We start from the raw sequence: 25,651 nt of genomic DNA, 5'->3' as shown, positions 1-25,651 counted from the left end.
GTCCGGGAGCCCCGCTGCCCCTGGCGAGCGGCTCCATCCCGCCGCGGGTAAGGACCTCCCCCCGCTCTGGGCTCGGGAAGCGCCGGCGGCTGGGGTTTGTTTCTGTTTTCCTTCCTTTCCTCCTCCTCCTCCTCTCCCCGGAGCCTCGCGGGGAGGTTTGTTTGCCAAGCCCGGGAATGCCGAGGGATTTCTGGGGGGAGGATGGGGCAGTGCCGGTGTCGGAGGCGTCGGGACCTCCAGGAAGAGGAGGGTCCCCGCTCCCGCCGTCACGCGGGGAGGGGACGAGGATTTCGGGCTAATCCCGACCCCGCATCCGCTTCCCGCTGGCGGGCACCGAGCCCGAACCGCCCCGAATCCCAGGAAAAGGGGCTTGGGGACAAGGAGGCCGCGGCGAGGGGGTGCCCGGAGCTCGGGGGATGCTCCGGGAGCGACGCGGAGCCCTCGGCTGAGGTGGGGTCCCCGTGTCCCCCCCGGCGGGGGGAGCGGGGGATGGGAACGGGATCGGGAATGGGATCGGGAACGGGATCGGGAATGGCACTTGGGCAGCGGGTTTGGGAGGGCACAGGGGGGGTTGTGGTGGAAAAATCGCGGATCGGGGGCGGCTCCGAGAAGTGGGGGCGGTTTGTGGCCGCGAATGGAAAAGTGCGGCGGTCTGGGGATGGCAAATGCGAATTTACAGCGATTTGGGGATCGCAAATGTGAATTTACAGCGGTTTTGAAATCGCAAATGCGAATTTACAGCGGTTTTGAGATGACAAATGCGAATTTACAGCGGTTTGGGGATCTCAGCTGTGAATCTGCAGCAGGGTTTGGGATTGTAACTAAATCTGCAGCATGGTTTGGGACCACAAGCACAAAGTTTTAGTGATTTTGTGGTTGCAACTGTGGATCTGCAGCAGTTTTGTTGTTGTGACTGGAAACCTGCAGCAGTTTTGGGATCACAAATAGGAATTTGCAGCAGTTTTGGGATCACAAATGCAAGTTTGTGCCGGCTTTATGATTGCAGCGATAAATCTGCAGTGCTTTTGGGATCACAAACATGAATTTGCAGAGGTTTTGGGATCACAAATGCAAATTTGTGGCAGTTTTGTGACTGTGGCTATAAATCTGCAGGGCTTTTGTGACAACCAACATGAATTTGCAGCAGTTTGGGGATCACAGCTACAAACCTGCAGCAGTTTTGCTGTTGCAGCTATGAATCTGTGATGATTTTATGATCCCAAACACACATTTACAGAGGTTTTACGTTGCAGCTGCAAAATAAAGTGGGTTTGGATCACAGCTGTAAATCTGCAGCACTTTTGTGATCCTGAACACCAAATTTTGGCCATTTTGTGGTCGCAGCTGCAGATCCCCGGCAGTTTTGTGACGGCAAACACGGATCTGAACGTCCTCGCAGTCGCAACTGCAAACTCCCAGCGGGTTTTTGCCCACAACTGTGCATTCCCAGCAGCTCTTCCATCACAAACGGCATTCCTTGGAATGCCCGAGCTGTGGGAGGTGGCATTTCCAGCCGGGGCAGGGGTCAGAATGCTCCTCGTGGGCTGGAGGAGACTCACATTGAGGGGCTGGTGGGATTTTGGTGGAAATCCCTCTGTTCGTGCCTGGTTATTAAAATCAAAGCAAACATCAGGGAAAGCTCCCAAGGTGGGTTGTGGTTCCTGAGGATTCCCGAGGTTCCTATCCCTGAGGATTTTTTATCCACCTGCTGTGTGCTGGGAGGGCTCAGCCCCTTCCTGAGGGGAGCAGAGCAGCTCGTGGTGGCAAAGGGCTGCATCCCGGGCTGGATCCCATCCCGGATCCCATCCCGGATCCCATCCTGGATCCCATCCCGGATCCCATCCTGCCTCTCTCCATCCCATCCCGCAGGGGCCATGGCCTCGCTGCTGTCCCTGCAGGAGGAGAACCGGATCCTGCAGCAGGAGCTGTCCCGCGTCGAGGACCTGCTGGCGCAGAGCCGGGCCGAGCGCGATGAGCTGGCCATCAAATACAACGCCCTCAGCGAGCGCGTGAGTCCTCCCAAATCCGCCTTTTTAGCCCCAAAATCGGGGCAGTGCCAGCTCCAGCCTCGGCGTTCCCTGCGTGGGGCGGGAGAGCCGCGGTGTCCCCGCGGTGGGAATTGTCCGGGCCCGTCCCGGCGTGCCGGGGCTTGTCCCACGGGATGCACAGAGCGTCGCCGTCCATCCCTGCTTTATTTGTCCCGCTGCTTTTCGGGAAGGAGCCCCCCCTCCTCGTGGGAATCCTTCGGTTTTGCAGCGCTTTGTCCTGGCAACCAGGAATTCAAAGGGGCTTGGGCCCTTCCAGTGCTGAGTGTGGCTCCTGGGGAGACCCAAAGTGAGGGGCCGGTGGGAATCTTGGAGTATTCTGGAGGGAATCCCTCGGTTTGTGCCTCGTTATTTAAAACAAAGGAAAGCAAATATCAGGAAAATATCCCCAGGCAAGTTTTCAGTGCTGTACCCAGGGAAGGGGCTTTGCTGAACCCACAGACCGGAAGTTGAGTTATCCCTAAAAGCACCCCCGAAACTTCCCATTCATCCCCTCCCTGTGCGTGGGGAGACGGGGGGAAATGTGGGGATCGGGGATCTTGCCTTTGGCTGGCTGGGATTTGCCGTGGAACCGCCCGGAAGCCACGGCTTTGCCGGGATGCCGCGAGTGACGCCGGGGGATGCTCAGGGGTGCCAGCCTGGGTTCCCTGCTGACCCCAGCTGGAGCAGACCCTGCGGCTGGAGCCGGAGGAGCGGGAGGCGGCGGAGAGCCGGAGCCTGGCCCAGCACAACATCGAGCTGCGGAGGCTGCTGGAGGAGGAGCAGGCTGCCTACAAGCGCAAGCTCCAGGCCTACCAGGAGGGCCAGCAGCGCCAGGCCCAGCTGGTGCAGAAGCTGCAAGCCAAGGTAAATCCTTCCCAGGGGGGCACCGGGATAATTTGGGGAGCCCTCCCATTGGTGTCAGCGCCCTGTCCCTCCTCCAGGTGTTGCAGTACAAGAAGAAATGTGGGGAAGTGGAGCAGCAGCTGCTGGAGAAGGCGACGGAGCTGGAGCAGGAGAGGCTGACGGTGAGGGAGGCTTTGGGGATCCCCTGGCCCAAACCCCCCAAATCGGGGTGATGGCCAGCGGGGGGGATATTCCCACAGATCCAGCTGGATGCCAGCAGCTCCCAGCCCGAGGAGGAGAGCAGCAACGAGCTGGAGAACGCCCTGATCCGGCTGGAAGAGGAGCAGCAGAGGTGGGAGGGATCCCGGGGGGGACGTGAGGATTCCCGGGGGAATGTGAGGATTCCCAGAGGGATTCTGACCACGGTCAGCCCCGATCCCAGGAGCAGCAGCCTGGTGCAGGTGAACTCGATGCTGCGGGAGCAGCTGGAACAGGCCAACGTGGCCAATGCGGCGCTGAGTGAGGACATCCGGAAGCTCACGGCCGACTGGGCACGGGCCCGGGATGAGCTGGAGCAGCGGGAGGCGGAGTGGAGGCGCGAGGAGGAGGTTTGGGGACACCCGGGCAGGGACAGGGATCCAACAGGGAGCAGCAGCGGGGAGAGGATGTGAGGCAGGGGGTGTGGGGAGGGATGTGGGGCCATGGAGGGGGATGTGGGACCATGGAGAGGGATGTGGGGCCGTGGAGGGGGATGTGGGGCCGTGGAGGGGGATGTGGGGCCGTGGAAGGGGATGTGGGGCCGTGGAGGGGGATGTGGGGCCGTGGAGAGGGATGTGGGGCCATGGAGAGGGATGTGGGGTCACTGAGGAGGGATGTGGGGCCATGGAGAGGGATGTGGGGTCACTGAGGAGGGATGTGGGGCCATGGAGGGGGATGTGGGGCCATGGAGGGGGATGTGGGGCCATGGAGGGGGATGTGGGGTCACTGAGGAGGGATGTGGGGCCGTGGAGGGGGATGTGGGGCCGTGGAGGGGGATGTGGGGCCGTGGAGGGGGATGTGGGGCCGTGGAGGGGGATGTGGGGTCACTGAGGAGGGAGGCAGAGCCCTGGGGGATGTTCCATGAGGAATGATTTGGGATAGGAAAGGGATATGAGGCAGGTGGATGCAGGGATGTGTCAGGGACATGGGAGGGATGTGGGGCCACGGGGAATGTCGCACGGAGAAGGATTTGGGGGTGCGGGGGATGTGATGGGAGGGGGATGCGAGGCAGGGACGTGTCCCTCACCCCTCTCCGTGCCCACAGGAATTGGGGTGGGGCTGTGGCGCACTGTAGGGATGACGGGTGTGGTCAGGAGGGATATTTGGGAATTTGGGGACCGTGGTGGATCCCTGATCCCGCTCCATCCCACCCCAGTCCTTCAACACCTACTTCAGCAACGAGCACAGCCGGCTCCTGACCCTCTGGCGGCAGCTGGTGGCCTTCAGGCGCCACTTCGGGGAGATGAAGGCCAGCACCGAGAGGTCAGCGGGGGCCCGGGGAGGGGGATCTCCCTCTGGGGATCCCCGAGCATCCATCCTGCACCTCCGCCCGCGGCAGGGACCTGTCGGAGCTGGGGCACGAGGTGTCCCGGACGGGCCGCGCCGCCCACGCCGCCTGCCTGCACCTGGCCGCCAACCTGCGGCTGGCCGAGAGCCAGGCGGGAGCGGCGCGGGAGCGGCAGGAGCTGCGCCTGGAGCAGCTGGAGGAGCAGCTGGCGGCGCGGGCACGGGATGCGGAGCTGGAGAAAGTCACCCTGACAGCGAGGTACGGGCGGCTGGGGGGCACCGGCATGGGCGAGGGGAGAGGGGAGAGGAATGGAGGTGCGGGGGGTGCGGCGCGGGATGGGATGCAGGAGTACCGGGAGGGGTGCAGGAGCACCGGGAAGGACGCAGGAGCACCGGGAGGGGATGCAGGAGCAGCGAGAGGGATGCAGGAGCAGCGAGAGGGATGCAGGAGCACCGGGAGGAGTGCAGGAGCAGCGAGAGGGATGCAGGAGCACCGGGAGGGGTGCAGGAGCAGCGAGAGGGATGCAGGAGCACCGGGAAGGACGCAGGAGCACCGGGAGGGGTGCAGGAGCACCGGGAGGGATGCAGGAGCACCGGGAGGGGATGCAGGAGCACCGGGAAGGGTGCAGGAGCACCGGGAAGGACGCAGGAGCACCGGGAGGAGTGCAGGAGCACCGGGAAGGGTGCAGGAGCACCGGGAAGGGTGCAGGAGCACCGGAAGGGGATGCAGGAGCACCGGGAAGGGTGCAGGAGCACCGGGAGGAGTGCAGGAGCAGCGAGAGGGATGCAGGAGCACCGGGAAGGGTGCAGTAGCCCCGGGAGGGGTGCAGGAGCACCGGGAGGGGTGCAGGAGCACCGGGAAGGGTGCAGGAGCACCGGGAAGGACGCAGGAGCACCGGGAGGAGTGCAGGAGCACCGGAAGGGGATGCAGGAGCACCGGGAAGGGTGCAGGAGCACCGGGAGGAGTGCAGGAGCAGCGAGAGGGATGCAGGAGCACCGGGAAGGGTGCAGTAGCCCCGGGAAGGGTGCAGGAGCACCGGGAGGGGTGCAGGAGCACCGGGAAGGACGCAGGAGCACCGGGAAGGACGCAGGAGCAGCGGGAGGGGTGCAGGGCCGCGGGGGATGTTCCACGGGGAAGATTTTGGGGTGTGAGCCGGGTGGGAAGGGGGCGCGCGGCAGGCGGAGGCAGGGATGTGCGGCGGACCGGTGCTGGCCGTGTCCCGGCGCAGGCTGGAGGAGCTGACGGCGGCCCTGGAGCGGCGCCGGAGCGAGGACGAGGAGAAGGAGCGGGCGGTGGAGGCGCTGACCCTGCAGCTGCGGGAGCTGGTGGGTGCGGGGTCTGGGGGGCTCTGGGGGAGGCGCATCCGTCATTCCCGGCCTGATCCCGTCCCGGGGTTCGCAGGAGGCCGCGCGCGCCCGGGAGCCGACGCCGGAGCAGGTGGAGGCTCTGCGCTCCGAGCTGGAGCTGCTCCGCCGGACGCTGCACGAGGTCACCCAGGTGCTGGGACACCCCGGGCCCACCCACAGCCAGGAGGGGCCTCTCCTGCCTCAGTGTCCCCTTCCCTGCCTCAGTTTCCCCCTTACCTGACTCGATTTCCCCTTCCCTGCCTCAGTTTCCCCCTTACCTGACTCGATTTCCCCTTCCCTGCCTCAGTTTCCCCCTTACCTGACTCGATTTCCCCTTCCCTGCCTCAGTTTCCCCTTCCCTCGAGTCCATTTCCCCTTTCTCACCTTGGTTCCCCCTTTCACTGACTCAGTTCTCTTCCCTGCCTCACTTTCCCCTGGGTTTTCCCGGGAACAGGCGGTGCTGGCGGATGACCCCGAGCCCCCCGCGCCCTCCGTGTCCCCTCCGTGTCCCGCCGTGTCCCCTCTCCGCAGCCTCTCTGCCAGCGCCGCCGCCGCCGCCGTTCACGCGGCCCTGAGCCAGCGCCGGCTGCAGCTGGAGGTGAGGCCGGGAGGAGGAGGAGGAGGATGGGGGTGAGGAGGATGGGGGTGAGGAGGATGGGGATGAGGAGGATGGGGATGAGGAGGATGGGGATGAGGAGGATGGGGATGAGGAGGATGGGGATGAGGAGGATGGGGGTGAGGAGGATGGGGATGAGGAGGATGGGGGTGAGGAGGATGGGGATGGGGATGAGGAGGATGGGGGTGAGGAGGATGGGAGTGAGGAGGATGGGGATGAGGAGGATGAGGGTGAGGAGGATGGGGATGAGGAGGATGGGAGTGAGGAGGATGGGAGTGAGGAGGATGGGGGTGAGGAGGATGAGGGTGAGGAGGATGGGGATGAGGAGGATGGGGATGAGGAGGATGAGGGTGAGGAGGATGGGGGTGAGGAGGATGGGAGTGAGGAGGATGGGGATGGGAGTGAGGAGGATGGGGATGGGAGTGAGGAGGATGGGGATGGGGGTGAGGAGGATGGGGATGGGGACGAGGATCTGATGAAGGCTGACCCCCAGGAGGCCCGGAGCCAGGCGGAGGCGGGCCGGGAGGCGGCCGGGAGCCTGCGGCGGGAGCTGGGAATGCTGGAGCAGCGGCTGGAGCAGCTGGGAGCCGAGGCCGGGAGCTGCCGGCGGGCGCAGGAGGAGGCGCAGCGGGAGGGGCTCCGGCTGCGCGCCCAGGCCGAGGGGCTGCGCAGGTACCGCCGGGCGGGGCCGGCCGGCGTCCGTCTGTCTGTCCCCGTGTGTCCGTGCGTCTGTCCCTGTGTGTCCGTGCGTCTGTCCCTGTGTGTCCGTCTGTCCCTGTGCATCCTTGTGGCCCTGTCTGTCCTGGTGTCTGTCTGTCCCAGTGTGTCCCTGTGCTCCTTGTGTCCGTCTGTCCCTGTGAATCCTTGTGTCCCCCTCTGTCCCTCTGTATCCTGTGTGTCCATCTGTCCCTGTGCTGTCTGTCCCTGTCCATCCGTCCATCTGTCCATCCGTCCATCCATCCACGAGCATCACCCCATCCCTGCACCTATCCATGTCCATCTGTCCATTCCCCCCAGCCATGTCCGTCTGCCCGTCCATCCACCCCTCCGTGTCCATATGTCCATCCACCCACCCACGTCCATCTGTCCACCTTCCCATGTGTGTCCATCTGCCTGCCCACCCACCCGTGTCCATGTGTTGATGTCCCCATGCCATGGTACCCATGTGTCCGTGTGTCCACGTGTCCGTGTGTCCTTGTGTTCAGGTGTCCACACGTCCATATGTCCCTGTGTCTGTGTGTCCATGTTTGTGTGTCCATATGTCCATGTGTCCATGTCTGTGTGTCCATATGTCCCTGTGCCCATGTCCGTGTGTCCCTGTGCCCGTGTCCATGTGTCCATGTGTCCGTGTGTCTGTGTCCATGCGTCCATGTGTCCCTGTGCCCGTGTCAGTGTCTGTGTGTCTGTCTGTGTGTCCCCATGCCCCTGTGCTCCTGTGCCCCTGTCCCTGTGCCTGTGTCCGTGCCTGTGTGTCCGTGTGTCCCTGTGCCCCCGTCTGTGTGTCCGTGTCTGTGTGTCCGTGTGTCCATGTGTCCCTGTCTGTGTGTCCGTGCCTGTGTGTCCGTGTGTCCCTGTGCCCCCGTCTGTGTGTCCGTGTCTGTGTGTCCGTGTGTCCATGTGTCCCTGTCTGTGTGTCCGTGCCTGTGTGTCCGTGTGTCCCTGTGCCCCCGTCTGTGTGTCCGTGTGCCCATGTCCCCATGCCCGTGTCTCTGTGTCCGTGTGTCCATGTGTCCATGTGTCCCTGTGCCCCTGTCCCTGTGCCCCCGTCTGTGTGTCCGTGTGCCCATGTCCCCGTGTCCGTGTGTCCGTCAGGGACCTGGAGCGCGCGGAGGCGGCGCTGGCGGAGGAGCAGCAGCGCGCGGGGGCCCTGCAGCAGGAGCGGGAGCAGCTCCGGCGCCGCGGCGAGGGGCTGCAGGACGCCCGCGATGAGGCCGCCCGCGACGCCCAGGCTGCCCGGGAGCAGCTGGAGCACAGGTGGGCACAGGAGGGTGCAGGAGGGGCTGCTGGGGGCACGGGTGGGCACAGATGGCTGTGCTGGGGGGTACAGGTGGGTTCAGGTGGGCACAGGTGGGTGCACAGGGGACACAGGTGGGTGCACAGGGGACACAGGTGGGTGCTGGGGGACACAGGGGACACAGGTGGGTGCACAGGTGACACAGGTGGGTGCTGGGGGACACAGGGGACACAGGTGGGTGCACAGGTGACACAGGTGGGTGCTGGGGGACACAGGTGGGTGCTGGGGGACACAGGTTGGCGCTGTCCCCGCACAGCCGGCAGCAGGCGCTGGAGCTGGAGGCGCAGCGGGCGTGGGCACAGCGGGAGCTGCTGGAGGCGCGGGAGGAGCTGAGCCGGGCGCTGCTGGAGGCAGAGCTGGCCCGGGGCGAGCAGGAGGCGCTGGCAGAGGCCCTGGGCAAGGTGGGCACCCGGACCTGCCCCACAGCGGGGCTGGGCATGGATACAGGTGCATCCCGTGGGTACAGGTGCATCCCATGGGTACAGGTGCATCCCAGGGGTACAGGTGCATCCCGTGGGTACAGGTGCATCCCGTGGGTACAGGTGCATCCCATGGATACAGGTGGATCCCATGGATACAGGTGGATCCCATGGGTACAGGTGCATCCCATGGGTACATCCCATGAGTGCCAGCCCTGCAGTGGGTGCAGCCCCGTGCCCCAGCTGTCTCCATGTCCTGGTTCCACAGGTGTCCCCATGCCCCAGGTGCCCCCAAGCCCCAGGTGACCCCCAGGTGCCCCTGCCCCAGTTGGCCCGTGCCAGCCGGTGCCCCCAAGCCCCAGGTGACCCCCAGGTGCCCCTGCCCCAGTTGCCCCGTGCCAGCCGGTGCCCGGTGCTGCAGGCGCAGGGCAGCTGCGGGGAGCTGGCGGAGGCCCGGCGGGCGGCGGAGGCCGAGGAGTCGCGGCTGCGGGACGCGCTGGCCAAGACCAGCGAGCTGGCGGCCGGGCTGGCCCGGGACAAGGCGGAGCTGAGCCGGCGGCTGGAGCGGCTGGAGCAGGAGCGGGAGCGGGGCCGGCTGCGCACCCGGGAGCTGTGCCGGGAGCTGGCGCTGCTGCGGGAGCGGCTGGAGCGCGGCCCCCGCCCCGGGAACGAGCGGCGGGGCCCGGAGCGGGCGCGGAGGGACCCCCGGGAGGACGGGCGGGGGCTGCGGGAGGAGCTGCGGGAGCTGCGCGGGCTCCACGAGCGGCTGCGCCACAGCCTCGGCCAGGTGGGCACCGCGGGGGCGACTGGGAGGGTGCTGGGGTAACTGGGAGGGATGGGGAGGGCGCCAGGGACGGGTGAGGAGGGGACATGGAGTAACTGGGAGGGTACCAGGGATAACTGGGAGGGTGCCAGGGTAACCGGGAGGAATGGGGAGGGCTCCAGGCATGGGTGGAGAGGGGGCGTGGAGTGACTGGGAGGGTACCAGGGGTGACTGGGAGGAGTGGGGAGGGTGCCGGGGTAACTGGGAAGGGTGGGGAGGGGGCGCGGAGTGACTGGGAGAGTACCAGGGGTAAATGGGACAGTGCCAGGGACAACTGGGAGAGGTGGGGTGGGTGTCTGGAGTAACTGGGAGGGGACATGGAGTAACTGGCTGTCCGTGAGTGGTAACTGGTGGTCCCTGGGGTGTGCCCGGTGGTCCCTGAGCTGTCACTGGTGTCACTGGTGTGCCCGCAGGCGGTGCAGGAGCAGAGCGCGGCGGGCGAGGCGCTGGCGCGGGCGCGGGCGGAGCAGGAGCGGCTCCGGGCGGAGCAGGAGCGGCTGGGCCGGACTCAGGCGGCGCTGGCCCAGGACGGGGCCGGCCTGGCCGTGCAGCTCGCGGCTGCCCAGCGCCAGGAGCGGCACCGCGACCGCGAGGCCGCCGGGCTCAGGTGCGAGCTGCGCCGGGGGGTGCCGGGCTCTGGTGGGTGCCAGGGCGGCTCCGGCGCCGTGCCCAGCCCCGCGCCCCGCGCTCCGGCAGGTCGGAGAAGGAGGGGCTGGAGAGCAGCGTGTTCCAGCTGCAGCAGGAGCTGGCCCAGCTCCAGGCCCGCAACCAGCAGCTGGAGGCCCAGGGCCGGACACTGGCGCAGGCCAAGGAGGCGCTGGAGGGTGAGGGGTCCCGGCCACTCGTGTGTCCCATCGGGCCGGCCGTGCCCAGCTCCAGCCCAGCCGTCCCCATCTTCATCCTCATCCCCGTCATCCTCATCCTCAGCTCCATCCACCTGTCCCCACTGACAGGGGGTGTCCCCATGACCGAGGGGTGTCCCCATGACCGAGGGGTGTCCCCGCTGATCTGGGGGTGTCCCCGCTGATGGGGGGGGGTGTCCCCATGACCGAGGGGTGTCCCCGCTAATCTGGGGGGTGTCCCCATGACCGAGGGGTGTTCTCATGACCAAGGGGTGTCCCATGGCAGGGTGTCCCCATGACCAGGGGGTGTCCCCGCTGATCTGGGGGTGTCCCCATTGACTGAGGGGTGTCCCATGGCGGGGTTTCCCCATGACCGAGGGGTGTCCCCGCTGATCTGGGGGGTGTCCCCATGACCGAGGGGTGTCCCATGGCGGGGTGCCCCCATGACCGAGGGGTGTCCCCATGGTGTCCCTCAGCGGAGCTGGGCGCGGCGCGGCGGGAGCGGGCGCAGGAGCTGCGGGAGCGGCGCCAGGCGGTGGCGGTGGCCGAGGCGGCCGCGGTGACAGCGGCCCTGCAGAGCGCCCGCGACGCCCACCGGGAGCAGCTCGAGCACCTCCAGCGAGAGAAGGTGCGCACGGGGCGGGGGGGGCACGAGGGTTTGGGGCTGCGGGAGTGATTTTGGGGGCTGTGGTGGTGATTTTGGGACTTTGGGGTGCTGTGGTGGGGTTTTTTAGGGCGTGATGGTGAATTTTTGGGTGTGATGGTGATTTTGGGGCGTTTTAAGGATGATTGTAGGGGCACGATGTTGGTTATTGGGGAATAATGTTGGGTTTTGGGGCGAAGTGTTGGGTTTTGGGGTAAATTTTTGGGTGTTGTGGCTCAGTGGCGATTTTTGGGGTGAAATATAGATTTCTGGGGTGCAGAGCTGCTTTTTGATGCACACGCTGATTGTTGAGGGCACAGTGGTGATTTTTGGGGTGCAGCCTTGATTCCTGACATTCCCGCTGATTTTTGGCGCACGATGCTCGGGGTGCAGTGCTGGTCGTTTGGGTTCACTGATGACATTTTTGGGGTTCACTGATGATTTTTGGGGTTCCTCGATGATCTGTGGGGTTGGCAGGAGGAGCTGGAGGCCGAGCGGGGCCGGCTGGTGCAGGAGCACGAGGAGCTGGTGGCCGAGCTGGCGGCAGCGCGGCAGCAGCGCCAGAGCGAGAAGCAGCAGGTGGGTGACCCCGGTGCCCCCCCGGCCCTGTGCCAGCCCCGTGTCCCCCAGCCCTGGGCCAGCCCTGCTGTCCCCCCAGGCGCTGGCGCTGCAGGAGGAGGAGCGGGTGGCCCTGGCGGGGACACTGGCGGGGCTCCAGCGGAGCCTGGACGAGGCCACGGCCGAGCTGGAGCAGCAGCGGCGAGAGGCCACGAGCCACCAGGAGAAGGAGCAGGTGGGTTTGGGGGGCTCCCAGGACCCCCGCCTCCCCCCCCAGGGTGGCACAGAGCCCCACAGAGCCCCCACTTCAAGCCCCCGTGCCCAGGTGTCCCCCCCTCATTGCGACCCCCATTGCCAAAGTGTCCCCTCCTGCTGTGGCCACCATGCCTGGGGGTCCCCCATGTCACCCCCCAGTTCCTGGGTGTCCCCCACGGCAGCCCCTCCTGTCTGAACATCTCCTGTGGCCCCCCCATGCCTGGGGATCCCCCATGCCACCCCCCATTGCATCTCCCCATTCATGGCCCCCCCTTTCTGGGTATCCCCCCCAGTGCAGCCCCCCATGCCCCAAATGCACCCCCCTGCCTGAGCCTCACCCCCACCACTGCACGACCCCCGCAGTGACCCCTTTCTCGCAGCCCCCCAACTTCACCCCGCATGTCCCCGAGCAGTGGGGCTCAGCTGTGGTGCCTGAGCCCCCTCACCCCATCCCTGTACCACCCCCATTGCCCCCCTGCCTCCGGGACCCTACCCCCGTCGTGCCGCCCCCCGGGAGCCCCCAAAGGAGGGCGGAGGGGGGTCTCAGGGTGCCGTGCCCCGCTCAGGGCTTGGCCGCGGAGCTGCGCTCGCTGCGGGCGCGGGCGGAGGAGGCGGCGCTGAGCCACGAGCGGGAGGCGAGGACGCTCCGGGACGAAGCGGCAGCGGCGGCCAAGCAGCGGGACAGCGCCCTGCGGGAGGCGAGTTCCCCCCCCCGAACCCCTTCCCGCCCCTCTAAGTCCCCGAACCCCCCTAAATTCCGCCTCCGGGCAGGCGGAGGAGGCGCGGGCGCAGCTGCGGGCGGTGGCGGAGGCGCGGGCGGCGGCGCGGCGGGAGCTGCAGGAGGCGCAGCGCGAGGCCCGGGACAGCCGCGAGGGCCGGGACGCGGAGCGGCGGCGGGCGCAGGAGGCGCGGCGGGCCCTGGGCGACGCGGGCCGCGAGAAGGAAGCGCTGCAGCGCTCCAACGAGGAGCTGCGGGCGGCCCTGCGGCGCGCCGAGGGAGAGCGCATCAGGTCGGGAGGGAGGGATGCGCCGGGACACGGGATGCCCGAGCTGGGAGGTGCAGGGGGAGGGTGCGGCGCCTTGGAGGGGATGCTCAGGGCTGGGGGGATGCTCAGGATAAGGGAACGTCCAGGCTGGGAGATACAGGAGTCGGAGTGATGGCTGGGAGAAGAGGCTGCCCAAGCTGGGAGATGCAGGAGTTGGGAGACGCTCGGGATGAGGGAAGCAGAAGTTTGGAGATGCAGGAGTTGGGAGACGCTCAGGATGAGGGAAGCAGAAGTTTGGAGATGCAGGAGTTGGGAGACGCTCGGGATGAGGGAAGCAGAAGTTTGGAGATGCAGGAGTTGGGAGACGCTCAGGATGAGGGAAGCAGAAGCTGGGAATTACGAGGGTGATCCCCACCCTGGAGGGCGATGCCTGGGCTGGGGGTGATGCTCGGGACGCAGGGACGCTCAGGTTGGGATGCTCCGGTCGGGATGGGGCGATGCTCCAGGTCAGGGGGGCACTCAGGACGAGGTGATGGAAATTTGGGGATGGGGACGGGCACAGCTGGGGCAGTGCTGGGGGTGCTGCCAGCCCCTGCTCCGCGCTGCCGCAGCCTGAAGCGCTCCGGGGAGGACAAGGAGCAGCGGCTGGCGCTGCTGGAGGCGGCGCGGGCGGCGGCCGAGCGGGAGGTGTCGGAGCTGCGGGCGGCGCTGCGGGGGCTGGAGCGCGCCCGCCTCGAGAGCCGCCGGGAGCTGCAGGAGCTGCGCCGCCAGGTCAGGGACAGCGGGGACGGCGGGGGTGGCACGGCCCCTCCCCAGCCTTCGGGGGCGTCCCCGAACCGCTGCCGTGGCCCCGTGGGCAGGTGAAGGAGCTGGACAGCGAGAACAGCCGGCGGGGCCGAGAGCTGGGGGAGCTGCAGGCGCGGGTGGCCCTGGAGGAGCAGCGGGAGCAGCGGAGCCGCCGCGAAGCCTCCGGCCTCCGGCAGAAGGTGGCGGAGAGCGAGGCCGGCACCGAGGCCGCCAGGAAGGAGGTGAGGGCACCCTTCGTGGGTGTCCCATGTCCCGAAGTGTCCCTGTCCCGCCATAGCTGGCTATCCTGTGTGTCTAGAGGTGTCCCTGCCCCCGAACCCCATAGCTTGGTGCTTTTTGTCCCCAGTCATCCCCGTCACTGTGGTATCCTGTGTCCCTGGGTGTTCCCATCACCCCACTGCCCCATCCCCCGCATCCCTGCAGTTCCCTCTTACCCCACTGCCCCATCCCCTGCATCCCTGGAGTTCCCATCACCCCACTGCCCCATCCCCTGCATCTCTGGAGTTCCCTCTTACCCCACTGCCCCATCCCCTGCATCTCTGGAGTTCCCTCTTACCCCACTGCCCCATCCCCTGCATCTCTGGAGTTCCCTCTTACCCCACTGCCCCATCCCCTGCATCCCTGGAGTTCCCTCTTACCCCACTGCCCCATCCCCTGCATCCCTGGAGCTCCCATCACCCCACTGCCCCATCCCCTGCATCCCTGGAGCTCCCATCACCCCACTGCTCCATCCCCTGCATCCCTGGAGCTCCCATCACCCCACTGCTCCATCCCCTGTGTCCTTACGGGTCCTCCATCCCCCATTGCTCCCTCCCTGCCATCCCCGTCCCTCCATGCCTCCCACCCCCCCGTTCCCCTCTCTCCTCACCCCTTCCCTCGCGGCTCCCGCAGCTGCAGCAGCTCCAGCAGCGCCTGGCGGAGGCGGAGCAGGAGTTCCGGCAGCGGGAGCAGGAGCTGTCCCGCAGCCTGGAGGAGGCGCGGGGCAACGAGAAGAAGCTGCTGGCGGACGCCCGGAACCTGCAGCTGAAGGTGGAGGCGGCGCGGGCCGAGGTGGCCGAGCTGGGGCTGCGGCTGAGCGCGGCGCAGGGCCGGGCCCAGGGGCTGGAGGCGGAGCTGGCCCGGGGCGAGGAGCAGCGCAGGGCCACCGAGTCCCGCCTGGGCGGCCTCCAGGCCACCCTGCGCCGTACCGTGGCCGTCGCCAGGGCCAAGGGTGAGCGGCCCCGCGTGGGGCTGAGGGGAAGGGACGTGTCCCTCTGCGGGACCCCGTGTCACCGCACGGACCCAGCCCTGGGGGCCTCCAACACACCAGTGCTGCGGCCCCTGCATCCCCGGGCTCTCCAAACCCCCCAAATTCCATCTCCTGCATCCCCGGGCTCTCCCAACCCCCAAATTCCATCCCCTGCATCCCCGGGCTCTCCCAACCCCCAAATTCCATCCCCTGCATCCCCGGGGTCTCCCAACCCCCCAAATTCCATCCCCTGCATCCTCGGGGTCTCAACCCCCCAAATTCCATCCCCTGCATCCCTTGGGTCTCCCAAACCCCCAAATTCCATCCCCTGCATCCCTTGGGTCTCCCAACCCCCCAAATTCCATCCCCTGCATCCCTTGGGTCTCCACACCCCCAAATTCCATCCCCTGCATCCCCGGGGTCTCCCAAACCCCCAAATTCCACCCCCTGCATCCCCGGGGTCTCCACACCCCCAAATTCCATCCCCTGCATCCCTGGGCTCTCCCAAACCCCCCAAATTCCATCCCCTGCATCCTCGGGGTCTCAACCCCCCAAATTCCATCCCCTGCATCCCTTGGGTCTCCCAACCCCCCAAATTCCATCCCCTGCATCCTCGGGGTCTCAACCCCCCAAATTCCATCCCCTGCATCCCCGGGGTCTCCCAAACCCCCAAATTCCATCCCCTGCATCCCCGGGGTCTCCCAAACCCCCCAAATTCCATCCCCTGCATCCCCGGGGTCTCCACACCCCCAAATCCCATCCCCTGCATCCCTTGGGTCTCAAACCCCAAATTCCATCCCCTGCATCCCCGAGGTCTCCCAAACCCCCCAAATTCCATCCCCTGCATCCCCGGGGTCTCCACACCCCCAAATCCCACCCCCTGCCCCCCTTTGCTCCCCCACTGCTCCATCTCCCCAGCCCAGCCCGGTGTCCCCCCGCCACCCCGCTCGTCCCCCCACAGGCGGGGGCCCGGAGGGGCCGGGAAGCCCCGGCTCGTTCCCGGATCCCGACGCCGATCCCGAGGCGCTGCGGGCGGCGCTGCGGGAATTCCTGCGGGAGCTGCAGGACGCGCAGCGGGAGCGGGTGCGTCCCCCTGTGCCTCCCGTCCCCGCTGTCCCAAAAAGGCCCTTCGGCAGCCCCTTGCCAGCCCCTTGCCAGCCCCTTGCCAGCCCCTTGCCGTGTTCCCGGCGCAGGAGGAGCTCCGGGGGCAGCTGGGCAGCCTGGGCCGGCGCCTGGCGGAGGCGGAGGCGGAGCGGGACAGCGCCGGCGCCCGCGCACAGCAGCTCCAGAAACTGCTGGAGGAGAGCGAGCAAGGTGATGGGGGTTTTTTGGGAGTTGGGGGATTCGGGGTGGTTTGGAGCCTCCACATCGAGTGGGAGCTTGGAGGGAAGCTGAGGCACCGGGAGGGGAGGGTGCTCCCCGGGATTTCCTCCAAAATCCTGGTGGAAAACGTCGTAAATCCCAGTAAACCCCAGTAAAACTCTTCTGCATCGCCTTTAAACCCCAGTGCAAGTGGTAAAAACTTCCGTGTATCTCTCTAAACGCAATAAAACCCCTCTGCGTGCCCCGTAAATCCCAGTAAGACGGGTAAAACCCTCGTGGATGCCCATAAATCTCACTAAAACTGGTAAACTCCCCTATGGATCCCATGTAAATACCAGTTAAACTGGTAGACTCCACAAAACCCAGTAAAATCCCCCGTGCAAACTCCATAAATCCCAATAAAGTGGGCAGAACCTGCCTGCATCCCACGTAAATCCCAGTAAAACCAGTAAATTCCCTGTGTATTTCCTGCAAACCCCAATAAAACGGCTGAAAAAACCCTGAGCAAACTCCATAAATCCCAATAAAATTAAATTTAAAAAGCCAAAACATTAAATAATAATAATTTTAAACCCCAACCCATTTAAAAAATCCCCATAAACTGCAGTGAAACTGCTGAACTCCCCTGCAGATCCCACGTAAATCCCAGTAAAACCGGTAAACTCCCTGTGCAGTCTCCATAAATCCCAATAAAGTGGGTAAAAGCCCTGTGCATCCCTCTTAAACCCCGGTAAACCCAGGAATCCCTCCCAGTTTATGCCCCATAAACTCCAAATAAATTGGGAAAACCTCCCTGCACCCCACAGGCACCCCAGGAAAACTGGGAAATGCCCTGAGCAAACGCCATAAATCCCAATAGAGTGGATGAAACGCCCCCTGAATGTCCCATAAATCCCGGTAAAACTGGTAACCTCCAGCGGATCCCCTGTAACTCCCAGTAAAACTGGGAACCCCCCCGTGCAAACTCCGTAAATCCCAGTAAAATGGGTAAAACCCCTGGGCACCCCCATAAACCCCAGCAGAACTGGGAACTCCCCAGTGGGTCCTCTGTAAACCCAGGAAAACTGGGCAAACCCCTGTGCATCCCCCCTAAATCCCAGTAACCCCCCTGCCTCCCCAGTAAACCCCAGGCAACTCCTGCTGAATCCCTTTAAACCCCAGTCAACCCCCCTAAGCCCCAGTAAATCCCCATAAATCCCAGTAACCCCCCTAAAACCCCAGTAAACCCCCCTAAAACCCCAGTAAACCCCATAAAACTCCAGTAAACCCCGCTAAACCCCCCTAAAACCCCCGTAAACCCCCTAAAACCCCAGTAAACCCCCATAAATCCCAGTAACCCCCCTAAAACCCCAGTAAACCCCCCTAAAACCCCAGTAAACCCCATAAAACTCCAGTAAACCCCGCTAAACCCCCGTAAACCCCCTAAAACCCCAGTAAACCCCCATAAATCCCAGTAACCCCCCTAAAACCCCAGTAAACCCCCCTAAAACCCCAGTAAAGCCTGCTAAACCCCAGTAACCCCCATAAAACCCCAGTAACCCCCCAACATCCCCTGTAAACCTCTCTGTAATGCCCATAAACCCCAATAAACCCCAGCTGCATCCCCCAGAAACCCCAGTAAACCCCAGTAACCCCCTCTGCACCCCCACAAACCCCAGTAACCCCCCTCTTTCCCCCAAATCCCCGGTGTCCCCTCTTTCCCCAAATCCCCGGTGCCCCCTCTTTACCCCAAATCCCCGGTGTCCCCTCTTTCCCCCAAATCCCCGGTGTCCCCTCTTTCCCCCAAATCCCCGGTGTCCCCTCTTCACCCCAAATCCCCGGTGTCCCCTCTTTACCCCCAAATCCCCGGTGTCCCCTCTTTCCCCCCCAAATCCCCGGTGTCCCCTCTTTACCCCCAAATCCCCGGTGTCCCCTCTTTCCCCCCCAAATCCCCGGTGTCCCCTCTTTCCCCAAATCCCCGGTGTCCCCTCTTTCCCCAAATCCCCGGTGTCCCCTCTTTACCCCAAATCCCCGGTGCCCCCTCTTTCCCCCAAAGCCCCGGTGCCCCCTCTTTACCCCCCAAATCCCCGGTGTCCCCTCTTTACCCCAAATCCCCGGTGCCCCCTCTTTCCCCCAAAGCCCCGGTGTCCCCTCTTTACCCCAAATCCCCGGTGTCCCCTCTTTACCCCCAAATCCCCGGTGTCCCCTCTTTTCCCCAAATCCCCGGTGTCCCCTCTTTACCCCCAAAGCCCCGGTGTCCCCTCTTTCCCCAAATCCCCGGTGTCCCCTCTTTCCCCCCAAATCCCCGGTGTCCCCTCTTTTCCCCGGTGTCCCGGTAACGCGGGCAGGGCCCGGTCCCCGCCGCGCTGACCGCGGGCCCCGCTGTGGCCGCGCAGGCCGCCGAGAGCTGAGCGGCTCCCGGGCCGCGCTGCTGCTGCGGGAGGAGACCCTGCGCCATTCCCAGCGGGAATGCCGCGAGCTGCGGGACAGGCTGGCGGGCCTGGAGCGGAGCCTGCGCTCTGCCGAGCGGGAGCGCCGCGCGGCGCAGGTGGGAATGTGCGGAGTCCAGGTGGGAATGCGGGACAGGCCGGGCGGGAAGGATGGATATCCCGGGTGGGAAGGATGGGTATCCCGGGCGGGAACGACGGGCAGTTCAGGTGGGAATGCTGGGGAGTCCAGGTGGGAACACGAGGCAGTCCAGGTGGGGGGGATGATGGGTGTTCCAAGCGGGAATGTTGGGCAGTCCAGGCGGGAATAATGGGTATCCCAGGTAGGAACGCCGGGCAGCACAGGCAGGAATGTGGGACAGTCCAGGTGGGAACGCTGGGTGTCCCAAGTGGGAATGCTGGACAACCCATTTGGGAATGCTGGGTAGTCATGGTGGGAGTGATGGGTACCCCAGGTGGGAATGTGGGGCAGCCCGGGTGGGAATGTGGGGCAGCCCGGGTGGGAATGCCGGGCAGTCCCTGCGGGCACGGCTGCGCGCCCGGCACATCCCGGCTCCAATGCCGCGTCGCGGCGGCTCCAGGAGAAGCTGGGCGAGCTGGAGGAGGCCCGGCAGAGGCTGGAGCTGTGCGAGAGCCGGAGCTCCCGGCTGGAGCTGCAGCGGCGGGCGCTGGAGGGGGAGCTGGGCCGCGCCCGGCGCGCTCTGGCGGAGCGGGACGCGGAGGCGCGGGAGCGAGCGGAGCTGCTGCGGACACAGGTACGGCACCGATCCCGGCACGTTCTGGGAAATCCCGTCCCACAGTTCCCCCTCCGCCCAATCCCAGTGCCTCCTGAAACACTTCCCAGTCCCACAGGTCCCCCTCAGCCCCCTCCCAGTTCCCACTGAACCCACTCCCAGCTCCCAAAGTCTCCACAGTTCCTCCGAACCCACTCCCAGTTCTCCCTGAATCCCCTCCCAGTTCTCCCTGAATCACCTCATGGTTCCCACAGTTCCTCCCAAACGCCTTCCCAGTTTGCCCTAAACCCACTCCCAGTCCCCCCAGTTCCCCCTGGACCCCATTCCAGTTCCCCCAAAACCCCTCTCAGTCGCCCAGTTCTCCTTGAATCCCCTCCCAGTTCCCCTTTAACCCTCTCTCAGCTCCCCCAGTTCCCCCAAACCCCTTCCAAGTCCCCCAGTCCCCCCTGAATCCCCTCCCAGTTCCTCTGTTTTCCCCTGCACCTCCTCCCGTTCCCCCTGAGCCCTTTCCCAGCCCCACAGTTCCCCCCGAACCCCTCCTCAGTTCCCCCTAAACCCCCTCCCACTTGCCCCAGTTCCCCTGAACCCCTTCCCAGACCCCCCATTTCCCCCCGAGCCCCCTCCCAGTCCCCCCAGTCCCCCCAGTTCCCCCACTCTCCGCCTCCGTTCCCGGGCGCAGCTTGCTCAGGCCGAGTCCGGCTCCGGGCCGCTCCCGGGGCTGCCGGACAGCGGCTCCCGGGGGGACGCTGCGGCCGTGCCCGAGGGCTCCCGGCTCCACGAGCGGCTCCTGCAGCTCCAGAACGCCCTGGCCGCCGGCGAGACGGACCGGAGGCTGCTCCAGGTGCGATCGGAGCCCCCTCCCGGTGCCCCCAGTTCCTCCCGAACCCCCTCCCCGTTCCCCTGAACCCCTTCCCGGTCCCCTCATTCTCCCTGAACCCCTTTCCCAGTCCCCCCAGTTCCCCCCAAACCTCCTCCCACTTCCCCCCTGGAACCTTTTCCCACTTCCCCCAGTTCCCTCTGAACCCCTCCCAGTGCCCCCACTCATCCTGAACCAATCCCAGTCCCCCCCAGTTCCCACTGAAACCCGTCCCACTTCCCCCTGGACCCTTTCCCAGCTCCCCCAGTCCCTCTTAACCCCCTCCCAGTTTTTCCTGAGCCCATTCCCAGTCCCTCTGAGCCCCCTGCCAGTCCCGAGGGTGTCCCAGGGTGTCCCGGGGCTGTCCCGAGGGTGTCCCGAGGGTGTCCCAGGGTGTCCCGAGGGTGTCCCGAGGGTGTCCCAGGGTGTCCCGAGGGTGTCCCGGGGCTGTCCCGAGGGTGTCCCGAGGGTGTCCCGGGGGTGTTCCGGGGTGTCCCGAGGGTGTCCCGGGGGTGTTCCGGGGTGTCCCGAGGGTGTCCCGAGGGTGTCCCGGGGCTGTCCCGAGGGTGTCCCGAGGGTGTCCCAGGGTGTTCCAGGGTGTCCCGAGGGTGTCCCGAGGGTGTCCCGAGGGTGTCCCGGGGGTGTCCCGGGGCTGTCCCGAGGGTGTCCCGAGGGTGTCCCGAGGGTGTCCCGGGGTGTCCCCCCGGTGTCCCAGGGCTGTCCCGGGGTGTCCCGAGGGTGTCCCAGGGTGTCCCGAGGGTGTCCCGAGGGTGTCCCGGGGGTGTCCCGGGGCTGTCCCGAGGGTGTCCCGAGGGTGTCCCGGGGTGTCCCCCCGGTGTCCCAGGGTGTCCCGGGGTGTCCCGAGGGTGTCCCGGGGTGTTCCGGGGTGTCCCGAGGGTGTCCCGAGGGTGTCCCGGGGTGTCCCAGGGTGTCCCGAGGGTGTCCCGGGGGTGTCCCGGGGGTGTCCCGGGGTGTCCCGAGGGTGTCCCGAGGGTGTCCCGGGGGTGTTCCGGGGTGTCCCGAGGGTGTCCCGAGGGTGTCCCGAGGGTGTCCCGGGGCTGTCCCGAGGGTGTCCCGGGGGTGTTCCGGGGTGTCCCCCCGGTGTCCCAGGGTGTCCCGAGGGTGTCCCGAGGGTGTCCCGGGGGTGTCCCGGGGGTGTCCCGGGGGTGTTCCGGGGTGTCCCAGGGTGTCCCGGGGTGTCCCAGGGTGTCCCAGGGTGTCCCGGGGTGTCCCGGTGTCCCCCCGGTGTCGCAGGAGGGGCTGGAGGAGGCGCGGCGGGCGCTGGCGGAGGCGCGGCGGGAGAAGGGAATGCTGCGGGAGCAGCTGCGGGAGCAGCTGCGGGAGCAGCGGGAGCTGGGAATGCTGCGGGAGCTGGGAATGCTGCGGGAGCCGGGAATGCTGCGGGAATCGGGAATGCTGCGGGAGCCGGGAATGCTCCGGGAATCGGGAATGCCGCAGGAGCAGGGAATGCCGCCCAACAGGGAACCCCAGGACCGGCAGCAGGAGGTGAGCGGGGGGGGGTGCACCCCAAATTCCCTGACCTTTGACCCCAGACAGGACCCTGTGGATCCCCCATAAATAATTATCTAATGATTATCTAATGTCTGTATTATCATATCTAATTATCTGGTACTGCATTAGATAACAGATCTATTATCTGGTGTAGGTATTTTAAAATACACCTTTTTTACTCTGGTATATTTGGGGCTTTATCTGTATTTTTATCTATTATACAGAATAATTTCTGCATTTACGTATCTACTTCCCATTTTATACATATTTACAAATTATTTCTGTATTATGTATTTTCGGATTTTATGTATTATATCTTTTATATATTATGCATACTTAATATATTTTTTATCTCTTATGTGTATACTTCTGGCTTCACATATTTTTATCTCTATTATACATACTTTAATATATATTTATATATTCCATGTTTTTATATCTGCTACACATACTTTAATACCTATTTTTAAAAATACACACGTAAATATTTATTTTGCCTGTATCTACACATAAAAATATCTAAAATATACTTTTATATATTCAATATCTTTATTTATTTTTATTTTAAATAGCCTAATTTATATTAAGTATATTTATATATTTATAGCATATTAAGTACTATTTATAATAAGTATATACAAGATCTATAACATGTTATAGATAATTAGCATATGTTTATAATAAAATGTATCTATATTAATATTAAATATAGAAATATTTAAAATAAAAATGCATATATATTTATAGAATACATACAGTATGCATTTATACAGCACAGAAATGTTATATGTAACATGATATTTATAAAATATCATAAAATAATTATGCGTAATTATTATATATAAAATATAATAGAATATATACAATAGAATGTGTATAATGCAATATAATATAATACAATATATATTCTATTAATATAAAACATATAAGTATTTTACATAATTATATATAAAATATAATTATATTAAATACAATTATATATATATATCATATCAATATTACACATCAAATAATAGATTATTGTTATGAATTATAGAAATATAAATATTATATAGATACAATTTTGTATAATTTTTAATGGTTTAACTATATAATATAGATCTATTTTATTACGAACATATATTAAATATGCAGATATTTGACACATTCTGGATATTGTATATATTTATTATACACATAGGCTAAAATAATATTATTATTTATATTTATAATTATATAATAATATTATATAATAATAATTATTATTATTAAAATTAATATATTGAATCTATTAAAATGTATTTTAGCTATTTTTATGTGTATATATGAGCAAAATCGATGTGTGTGTATACGTATTTTCAGAATAGGTATTGGAATAGGTGTAATGGATGTAAAAACTCCCGTAACGAACAAATACATGAATATTTCTGTATTTATACCTGCATCTCTCTGTACGAACCCCCCCCGTCTCTCTCAGTGCCCGCAGCAGCAGCAGCAGCAGGAATCTCCCGGCCGGGCCGGGCTCCCGCAGCTCCCGGCGGGCTCGGCCGAGCAGCAGCTGGAGGAGGCTCGGAAGCGAATCCAGGTGCTGCGGGTGGGTGCCTGCGCCGGGAGCTGATCCCGATCCATGGGCTGGGAGCTGATCCCGATCCATGGGATGGGAGCTGATCCCGATCCATGGGCTGGGAGCTGATCCCGATCCATGGGATGGGAGCTGATCCCGATCCATGGGCTGGGAGCTGATCCCGATCCCTGGGATGGGAGCTGATCCCGATCCATGGGCTGGGAGCTGATCCCGATCCCTGGGATGGGAGCTGATCCCGATCCATGGGCTGGGAGCTGATCCCGATCCATGGGATGGGAGCTGATCCCGATCCCTGCGCCGGGAGCTGATCCCGATCCATGGGCTGGGAGCTGATCCCGATCCATGGGATGGGAGCTGATCCCGATCCCTGGGCTGGGAGCTGCTCCTTTGGGACCTGATCGTGATCCCTGGGCCTGGGCTGCTCCTTCGGGGGCTCATTCCCATGGGAACGAGCCGGTGCTGCTGCTGGGATGGGGCCGGGCTCGTTCCCATGGGAATGATCCCAGTGCTGGTACTGGGATGGGGCCGGGCTCGTTCCCATGGGAACGATCCCGGTGCTGGTACTGGGATGGGGCCGGGCTCGTTCCCATGGGAATGATCCCGGTGCTGGTACTGGGATGGGGCCGGGCTCGTTCCCATGGGAATGATCCCGGTGCTGGTACTGGGATGGGGCCGGGCTCGTTCCCATGGGAACGATCCCAGTGCTGGTACTGGGATGGGGCCGGGCTCGTTCCCATGGGAATGATCCCAGTGCTGGTACTGGGATGGGGCCGGGCTCGTTCCCATGGGAACGATCCCGGTGCTGGTACTGGGATGGGGCCGGGCTCGTTCCAGCTGGGAAGGGGTTGTTGGTGCTGGGATGGGGCCAGGCTCATTCCAACGGGAATGATCCCAGTGCTGGTACTGGGATGGGCCGGGCTCGTTCCCATGGGAACGATCCCGGTGCTGGTACTGGGATGGGGCCGGGCTCGTTCCCATGGGAACGATCCCGGTGCTGGTACTGGGATGGGGCCGGGCTCGTTCCCATGGGAACGATCCCGGTGCTGGTACTGGGATGGGGCCGGGCTCGTTCCCATGGGAATGATCCCAGTGCTGGTACTGGGATGGGCCGGGCTCTTTCCAGCTGGGAAGGGGTTGTTGGTGCTGGGATGGGGCCGTTTCGGGGTGCCCGCCGCAGGCAGTGCCCACTTTGGGGTGCCGGGCACCCCTCCCCGCCAGGCGCAGGTGTCGGCGCTGGAGCTCCGGGCCCGGCCGCTCCCCGAGGCGCCTCCGGAGCTGCAGCGGGAGCTGGAGCGGCTCCGGCTCGGCCGCGGGGACCTGGAGGAGCAGGTGAGGGGGCACGGCCAGGGGGACACGGGGGCACGGCCAGGGGGGCACGGCCAGGGGGACACGGGGACACGGCCAGGGGGGCACGGCCAGGGGGACACGGGGGCATGGCCAGGGGGTACGGCCAGGGGGACACGGGGGCATGGCCAGGGGGACACGGGGACACAGCCGGGGGGACACGGGGGCATGGCCAGGGGGGCACGGCCAGGGGGACACGGGGGCATGGCCAGGGGGACACGGCCAGGGGGACACGGGGGCATGGCCAGGGGGACACGGGGGCACGGCCAGGGGGACACGGGGGCATGGCCAGGGGGACACGGGGGCACGGCCAGGGGGACGCGGGGACACGGCCGGGGGGACACGGGGACACGGCCAGGGGGACGCGGGGACACGGCCAGGGGGACGCGGTGCCTTCCCCGGCCCCACAACCTCCCGTCCCTCCCTCCGTCCGTCCCCCAGATCGCGCTGCTCAAGGAGCAGGAGCTGCAGCGGCATCCCCCCGGAACGTAGGGAATTCCGGGAATTCCGGGAATTCCGGGCCGTCCGCAGAGCTCGCGCAGCTCCGCTCAGGAGTGAGGGGATCCAACCCCATCCCAAAATCCAGAGCAGAGCCCGGCACGGCTCAGCCCAGGGAGGAGGGGGATTCATCCCTCTCCCTGTGCTCCAAACCCACAGCGATTTTTGCCTCCTCATTCCCATTTCTCCAGGAAAAAGCTGCACTTTTCCCACCTGACGACAAAATTTGTCTATTTTTGATACAATTTGGGACCCTGTGGAGGGTTTTCCCATTGTCCTGATGTAGTTTTTAATGGAATAGGGAAATATTCCCTTTTTTAGCCCCAGAAGACCCAACCGATCCCTTCCCCTCCCGCCTTCCCCTCACCACATCCTCATTTCCCCCCTTTTTCTAACAGAAAACTCCCTGGATTTGTGGTTTTGGAGGGTTTTTTTAGGAAC

The 25,651-nt window shown here is 63.6% G+C and overlaps 1 protein-coding gene across 1 annotated transcript; it reads left to right on the top strand.

The window, feature by feature from the left end:
* Positions 1-422: 422 nt before the first annotated feature.
* Positions 423-25,651, top strand: CROCC (ciliary rootlet coiled-coil, rootletin). Its single transcript, XM_082295922.1, has 34 exons — positions 423-450; positions 1,870-2,009; positions 2,706-2,891; positions 2,969-3,052; positions 3,131-3,222; positions 3,313-3,478; positions 4,285-4,391; positions 4,468-4,674; positions 5,645-5,741; positions 5,818-5,913; positions 6,217-6,360; positions 6,872-7,050; positions 8,191-8,352; positions 8,649-8,793; positions 9,233-9,598; positions 10,048-10,241; positions 10,331-10,458; positions 10,953-11,104; positions 11,597-11,698; positions 11,778-11,912; positions 12,499-12,630; positions 12,704-12,942; positions 13,530-13,689; positions 13,779-13,946; positions 14,617-14,935; positions 15,915-16,036; positions 16,147-16,267; positions 18,652-18,803; positions 19,284-19,457; positions 20,116-20,277; positions 21,547-21,798; positions 23,261-23,377; positions 24,587-24,697; positions 25,154-25,651. Exons 2-34 carry the CDS (start codon positions 1,875-1,877, stop codon positions 25,202-25,204), a joined length of 5,157 nt encoding a protein of 1,718 aa, XP_082152048.1. The 5' UTR covers positions 423-450; positions 1,870-1,874; the 3' UTR covers positions 25,205-25,651.

This window comes from Coloeus monedula, assembly GCF_965178545.1.
Source record: "Coloeus monedula genome assembly, chromosome: 22".
Taxonomy (NCBI): Eukaryota; Metazoa; Chordata; class Aves; order Passeriformes; family Corvidae; genus Coloeus; species Coloeus monedula.
The sequence above is the reverse complement of the archived record's forward strand: the minus strand, read 5'-3'. Positions and strand labels throughout refer to the sequence as shown.

Bases quoted from the DNA above. Each gene is read 5' to 3' on its own strand.
- CROCC (XM_082295922.1), top strand. From the start codon at position 1,875: ATGGCCTCGCTGCTGTCCCTGCAGGAGGAGAACCGGATCCTGCAGCAG. The intron at 2,892-2,968 runs GTAAATCCTTCC...TCCCTCCTCCAG, and splicing joins TGCAGAAGCTGCAAGCCAAG to GTGTTGCAGTACAAGAAGAA. The intron at 14,936-15,914 runs GTGAGCGGCCCC...GTCCCCCCACAG, and splicing joins GGCCGTCGCCAGGGCCAAGG to GCGGGGGCCCGGAGGGGCCG.